At 43.6% G+C, this 7,592-nt stretch overlaps 1 protein-coding gene across 6 annotated transcripts in view; it reads right to left on the bottom strand.

Moving 5' to 3' along the window:
- Positions 1 to 7,592, bottom strand: part of numbl (NUMB like endocytic adaptor protein) — a 56,262-nt gene that overhangs the window by 21,636 nt on the left and 27,034 nt on the right. For 3 of the 6 annotated variants that reach the window (XM_031860620.1, XM_031860618.1, XM_031860617.1), the window contains exon 1: positions 7,381 to 7,563. The exons of the other annotated variants lie outside the window; for them this stretch is intronic. In XM_031860620.1, the coding sequence (XP_031716480.1) occupies positions 7,381 to 7,421 (41 nt within the window). In that variant the 5' untranslated portion in view covers positions 7,422 to 7,563. Of the gene's footprint in view, positions 1 to 7,380; positions 7,564 to 7,592 lie in introns of those variants that run through there. 6 annotated transcript variants of the gene reach the window in all.

Here is a 7,592-nt window from a genome sequence, read left to right on the forward strand (position 1 = left end):
AGTGTGTGTGTGTGTGCGTGCGTGCGTGCTTGCGTGCGTGTGTGTGCAGGGGATTGTCTTGGCTTAGCCATTGAGCTGACCACTTTATATGGACACGGTGTACCTCTCTCTGTTCACTCAAACTCAGGTCGTGACTTATTGGCTGAACAGTGAGAGAGGCTGGTGTGTTTTGTCAAAGCATCTAGTGAGACTGTGAGGCCCAGTGGAGGGAAAAGGCATCGTAGGTCAGTACATCTGCACACAGTGAAAAGTGATGTACTGTTTCAGGATGCAGCGTTATGCTTTTGGTCCAAATATCTGACAAGCATTTACACATTTATGCAGCAAAGCGACTAAATCATTTCTCCACTTTTTAGAGTTTTTGCTCCAGAGAGAAGGCAGAAAAATATAGTGACACACTTTTTATTCTTGACATTTCTTCAACATAATAAAGACTTTTGTTGTAGTTTCTTGGCGAAACACAAACTGCTGACACTAACTTTGTGGCCATGAAACAGAATTTCTCTGCACAAGAATCAGATCAGAGTCTATGATATAATGTAGAAGTAGTATTTTTTATCTCATCAGTACCACAAATATAAAGCCTGAACATGTAAGACCGTCTTGGTAAATGCTCAACAGAAACCTGACGATATTACATCACACGTGACACAACTTTCTAACAAAGCACCATTTATAAAAGTTTGTCCTAAATGCTTCATCAGTAGTTAATTAATCGTGAACTGAAGCTTCATCAGTCAGTTATTAGCCATTAGTAGAAAGAACCTTGAGGAGCATGGGTTGCATGTTTTACAGAATTATTCTGTGACCGTCACACTTTATCTGTCTTCACATCTTCAGCTTCATTAACCTTACGATGGATTGTCTTTCATACTAATCACGTTACAGACACACACACAAAAAGCACGTGCACTCACATAAACACACAAAGTTTCTCCTCCATTCATTTTACAACCAGCTTTCAATGTCACTCCAACGGTGACTCATCTCTGGGCTAATATGAGGCAGTATACACCCAGTTAAAAGAATTAATTCAAAAACACAGTAGACACAGGCGCATTATACTGACACACACACACACACACACACACACACACACACACTGAAATCTGACCCACTTTTTGGGCCCCACAGACTTTAACTGACACAGAGTGACCCGAATAAGGACACAGACTCTTACTATCATCCAAATCCCTCTCTTCCTCTCTCTCCTCCTCTTCCTCACTCACACCAATGTACAAAAAGTGACAGGTGGTCTGTGTTTGTGATTAAAGAATAAGGAGAGGACGTAACGGAGGAAAAGTAGGGCGCTTGTGTTTAGACTGAAGCCCGACAGGACAGGACGGCCTTATTCACAGCAGTGGTTTATATGAAAGTGTGAGAGAGTGAGAGACAGAGAGCGAGCTACGTGCTCCTCGAAGCTCTTCCTTCCTGGAGATGACAATGTATGAAGTCTTTTTTTGACAGACAGCAGAACCGCTGCAACAAACACAGATTTTCATATAACACACGTGAATATTCCAGTGCAGAATGAGACCAATATACATAGAGAATACTGACATCAGTTTTAGTAGCATTTCATCAGCAGAGCTGTAGACTTCTGTCATATTTGAAACAAAAACTTGCAACTTGGCATGAAGCTAACTACTGTGAGACTTGATCTACTTGTTTGTCTTGTGTTTTTACGAGGAAAATAACAATCAATAAGACAGCTTTGTAGCACTGAATATTTTTCAAATTATTGCGCAGTATAAAAAAACACTTTTTCTTTTGGTTTTTAAGAGATTTCATATATATATTGGCCAACAACAGGTATGGCAGTGCCTCAGATATTGTGTCCTTATTGTGACGTTGATGGCTTTGGTGACAAGATAACAAGTTGAGAAGATACAACATGAGTATAAGAAAGTTTTGGAGTTGTTAATTAGATTTTTCTCTTGCATGCTAGCTGTTTCCATGTGCTGGAAGTTGAAAATCAGGTCTGGTGAAAATCCTGAAATTGATCGAAATCCTTAAAAGTGCAAAGAGTTGCTCCCTGCTTAAAATAACATCAGAACACAACTGTTAAAATGTGGTCCGTCTCTCTGCTGCTGCTGCTGATCATCAGAAGTCAGACTCTACAGAACCGACTGTGATTAAACTTCCACGGCTGTTAAACAACACAATGCCACCAATCATTCAATCACTACATCAACAAGTCATTTCCACAGAAACAGGGGAAACGTATAACAGCTGAAATAAAGTCATGAAAACCGCAATGTGCAGTCTGCACTCGTGCTGCCTGTGAAACATAAACAGCTTTTAGTGCTGCAGCTACAACGGGCAAAAATATGCTGCATACTGTACACATGTAGGGGGCTAATGAAGCATAGTCTTCTGTCAGCGAGGAGGCAAACACAGCTGAATGGCATCAGTGGTGGTCCTTTTTGTCGAGATTAGGTGTGTGTGTGTGTGTGTACAGACAGATGTACAGTGATAGCTGAAGCAGTGCCACATGTTTAACCATCAGCCTGGCTACTGAGACTATTGTTCCTCTGTTTCTCCTTTAGACGCACGCACGCGCGCACGCGCATGCACACACCTTAGATTGCTCCATAAAGCAGGTCCACTCTATAAAAAATGGGGTGTGTGGGTTCATATATCTCTCTGTCGTTGAAAATCAGAACCAATGCACAATCCATAGTCATTTATAATGCAGTAATGGTCAATACTATATTATATAAAATGGTGTGTATGTCCTTGAATGATTTTGCCATACTGTAAAATTCATTATTTATAAAGTGAATTCAGTTTGCTTGCGGTGCATTCCCTGTAGTGTGCAGGGTTAATATTTTATTTTAAGAGAAAGCCAAATGTGACTAGAATAGAAGAGATACACTCACTGCCAGCGTCTACCTTCACCGTCAGCACATAATTACACATTTCAAAGCACACCGGCAAGAAGGAAATTTAATTTATTTTGATTTTCATGTGAGGGAATGGCACAGCAAAGTCATTTCTCAGTACATTTGGCTCAGCGAGGAGGCTGCAAACGAGACAGAAATGTGTCATAACGGAGGCGAGGACACGAAGAACTTGGGAGAAACGCTTCGGTGACTCAAGCGACACCAAACCAAACATGGCTACTATATGAATTCATTTCCAGCTGCGCTGATTCGATTTTCTAATAACAAAAGGGCGGCCAATGCTCATGATTGATAGTTTCTTTCACTGCCATTTGCTTTGCCCCGCCTCGTCAGGTGGGTCATATTGATTGACAACAGTATGAGCTATGGCTGCTCATCAGTGACTACAAGAAAGATTAGAGGCTCGAAGGATTAAAGGAAGATGAGAGTGTGTGTGTGTGTGTGTCACAACGTCAACTTGGTTACAGATGGCAATTACTGCAGCTTGACATTGACGGGTAGACACATCCTATTCCTCCTCTGACCCTCTAATGCAATGTGATCTTTCAGGGGGGTTTCTGAAAGCTGTCCTAATATAATTATAGTGTGCGTATGCGTGTGTGTGTTTGCAGTCTGGTGGTCATCTTGCATAATAAGATTGAATTGCACTCTGTGACTCAGGCTGCAATGCACTGTGGGAATTCTGTGCGGCATCACGGTAACAGGTGGACTGAGCGTGAGAAAAGATGACTGGACGAAGAGGTGACTCAACCTGCTGATTGGGGACCAGTGCTGTCACTGCAACTTGGATAGCTTCTTTCAGCTTGGGTCTTTTAATCGTCGCTGTGGTCATAAGATAACTTCCATCAGTGATGATGGCATTGTTCTCATTTTACATCTGAAAACACAGCAACATCGGGGCAAGAAGCACGAGCAGCCGGACAAGTCAGACAGGTTAACGACATGCTAACAGTTTAGCCAGATTGTCTGAACCACTTCATTTAACTAGAAATGAGCACAACTGAAATATCTGTAATATTCTCAAATGTCAAAGCACACACAGCCAGTGTCAAATGTGTGTAAATTGTGGTGGATGGTAAGTTTGGCTACTTTGGATGAACCAGTGATAGTCGTGTGAACGTTTGTGTGTCTGACATATTTTTAATCGATGTCGCAACGACGTTCCCAGAGCAAATTAATTCACCAAGTTAATTGTGATCCCGGCAATTAACGGTGAAACCCCTGCACAGAGGTTTGTAATGTAAAAAAAAAAAAAAAAAAAAGGTGTAAACATTACAAACTAATCGACCAGGAATGTGCACTGGCATGTGTTTTATTGGCCACTGCAGACACACATCAAAGTTAACCTTGACACCTTAGGGTATATAAACTATAAAATAACTTAATAACTAATCCCAACTACAGTGATGGGGTGCTATCTGCAGTGGAAAACATAATTGAGAAAAGCACTTGGTACCAAAGAGTGAGTCGAGTCAAGCCGAACTGTGCAGTGAAAATGAGACATTAGACAACCTTTAGACACGATAGGTAAACTCTAAGGAAAGTACTTGGAATGAAATGAGACGTCAACACCATGAAGACAGATGGATCCAGCACAGGTTTCCAGAGCCGACACGGTTTGACTGTGGCTAATGGAGATGTAGTGACACTCACACTTTTAAACTGACACACAAAACCACGACACGCTTTCTAATTTTCCGCATATACATAGAATTCATACAGTGCACACGTCATGTTCTCGCTCTTCCTGCCTCCTTCGTTCGAGGCTCAGATGACACGAGGGGACCGAGGAGGTCAGTCAGTCTGAGAAAACATCCCGCAATTAAAATGATCTGCTTCCTCGGTCTTTTTCTGCAAATGGGATTTTCGCTGGGAAAACTTCAAGTGAAGTCGTGTTACCTTTGTGTGGCGGTGCAGTCACACGTCTACACACACATGCACTGTCACCTCAACACCGGGAGACACACACACACATGCACACACAGCTCCCACACCTATTATCCTCTTCCTCCAGGCCTATTATTACAGCACTGTGTCACTGCCACTCCTGCTGCTGTTTCAGTCCCCACCCACCCACGTTAAGCCTGGAGAGGACTGTGTGTGTGTGTGTGTGTGTGTGTGTGTGTGTGTGTGTGTGTGTGTGTAGTTTGTGTTTCTGCAGGGAAACTTGCGTCCGCACTCTTTTTTTTTTTGTATGAAAAATAATTCGTTTTTCAGTGTACACATCATTGCATACATTGCGTTTGTGCAAAAAAGTCTGTGCATGCTTGAATGAGCTCATACCTGTGTGTGCGTGCGTATGTGCGTGCGTGCGTGTGTGTGTGTGTGTGTGTGTGTGTGTGTGTGTGTGTGAGTGTGTGTGTGTTTGTCTGAATGGGTTCCAAGATACAAAAGAGAGGCAGATTAACATAACAATATCCAAATCCCCCTCTGCCCTTGGACCATGCAGGCAAAGAGGGCATGGACCACGCTGGCTTTATGCTTGTTTGTGATTGTGTGCCTGTAGATGCATTCATGTGTGTCTGCATCCGTGTCCAAAGCATGCCCGTGTTTGCATGCATATACATGTGTCTATGATACGAAAAGTGTGTGTGTGTGTGTGTGCGTGTGTGTGTGCGTGTGTGCGTGTGCGTGCGCGTGCATGTGTGGAGGCTAATCTAAACAAAGTGCAGCCAGGCGTGAAGTGGAGCAGTCTAGTCGATATGCTCCAGTATCATAATGTCATGCTGTGTTCCCACTTTGTATTCCCCGCTATCAGTCTAGACCCGTGCAGAAGGCCGGCTTATCAGCTGTGCTACGTCTCTGATACGACAACAGAGTATACGCGGCACACTTTCATCTCCGGGGTAAGAGATGAGACTCACAAACCAGGGACATTATGGAATAACTTGAGTTTATTCCAGTCAGGATGGAAATTCACACTGATGCTCCTAAACGCCATATTTGCCATCAGCTGTTCGCAAACACACGTTGGACACTATGGACTCAAGTTTACTTTCGTGAAGTGACTTTACAGTACTTTCAGAACCTATTGTTGCTGCTGTAACTTGTCGATGTCTTGTCAACCCCACCCTCGAGCTTGAATTGTGCAGGTTTTACGTCAGACTCTTGGGTCGGAGAGGAATGCCAAGAGACCCGGTGTGACTGCAGCCTGAACTCTCACAGTCAAACAAAGCTTTCGATAAAGTTCTGAGTGTGATAAAGTCTTTCCTCATCTCTTTCCCCTTCATTTCAGCCCCATTAGGCCTGCTTTCTCAGGTCTCTAACCTCTTCCTCTTCCCATTTTAATTATAACCCTCTCTAATGTTGGCACAAATCTGCAAGACACTTTTCATATTCTGTCCTTCTATGATGATAGAAACCAAGAAACACAACCGTCAATCTATTTCTATCTCCTACTTCTGCTGAGAAATGGGAGGAAATTCATATTTTCTCCATAACGAATCTACTTTTCCTCGGCTTTTCCCTTTCACACGCTCTATTCACACATCCCATCTTTTTCATCCTTCCCTTCTCAAACTCAACTTTCACTTTCACACCCCTCCTCTCATCTTCTCCCTCCCGTCGCGTCTCCGTCTTGCCGTTCTTCGTTTGTCCTCATTTCACTCGTTACATTGGTCTCTTGTCTTCCGCGGTGTTCTCACACTTTGCCACGTTCTCTTTCTTTCTTTCTTTTTTTTGGCAGCACACATGAGAGCTGTCCTTCTCAATTATCTAATCGCGGGGGCAGAAAAGAAAAAAGAGAGGAAGTGTTGAATTCGGGAGGGAATTTAAGCAAAGCGGTCCTTCCCTACAGAAGGCATGCAAACACAAATATTTTCTGCTCTGTGTATGGCAGGTGGACACGCACACGCATGTGAACATACTAATATCTGTATGTGAACACAAAAACATGTGGAGGCTCTAACGCTATGCAAGAAAAAAAAATGTTGGGTGTTTGTATCAGAGAAGCGGGTTTAATCTCTTCCATATGGGCATGGGGGCTAATACATCTGCTAAGGCTATTAGCCGCTATGAGCCCTGTGGATCCCGGCTGGACTAGACCTATTATCAGTTTGGCAGTGACTGAAAATACTCCATAGCCAATAACCCAACAACAACAACCGCAGAGGCAACAGCAACAACAACAACAAACCACAGCTATCACTATCACGAAAAAAAACCCACATCTCCTGTTGACCTCTATAGAGCTCGCAGATTCCCGCCATTTCGCAACAGGGTGAACTTGATGGACAGAAAAGGAGGCGAGGCTGAGAAAAATAGCCCAAAGGTACTGACTGCTATGGCAACAGTCGACCCAGTTTGAAAACCGAACTACTCCCAGATGCACAAACAGACACGGAAACGCAGAAAAAGCGGATAAATCTATACATGGATACACATAAAGTGCATACGCATGTCGGATGTCGCCTGCCAGCATCTGAACAAACACTAACACACAGCTCACGCCCCCCTTACTCTGTGTTTGACTCACCTGAGCTCGATGGCCTCCCCCATCTCGCCACAAGAACTCATCTCATGCCCAGGGACGACAGCAGATGAGAGGAGATGCAGAGATGACGAGCTGAGAGGAAACAAACTCCCTCAGACTCGCGGTGACGACAACAGCGCAAGAAGAAGAAGAAGAAGAAGATGAGAGGAGAGAGAGAGAGAGAGAGAGAGAGAGAGAGAGAGAGAGAGAGAGAG

Source organism: Anarrhichthys ocellatus, unplaced genomic scaffold (genome assembly GCF_004355925.1).
Source record: "Anarrhichthys ocellatus isolate YVR2014 unplaced genomic scaffold, GSC_Weel_1.0 scaffold24, whole genome shotgun sequence".
Lineage (NCBI taxonomy): Eukaryota > Metazoa > Chordata > Actinopteri > Perciformes > Anarhichadidae > Anarrhichthys > Anarrhichthys ocellatus.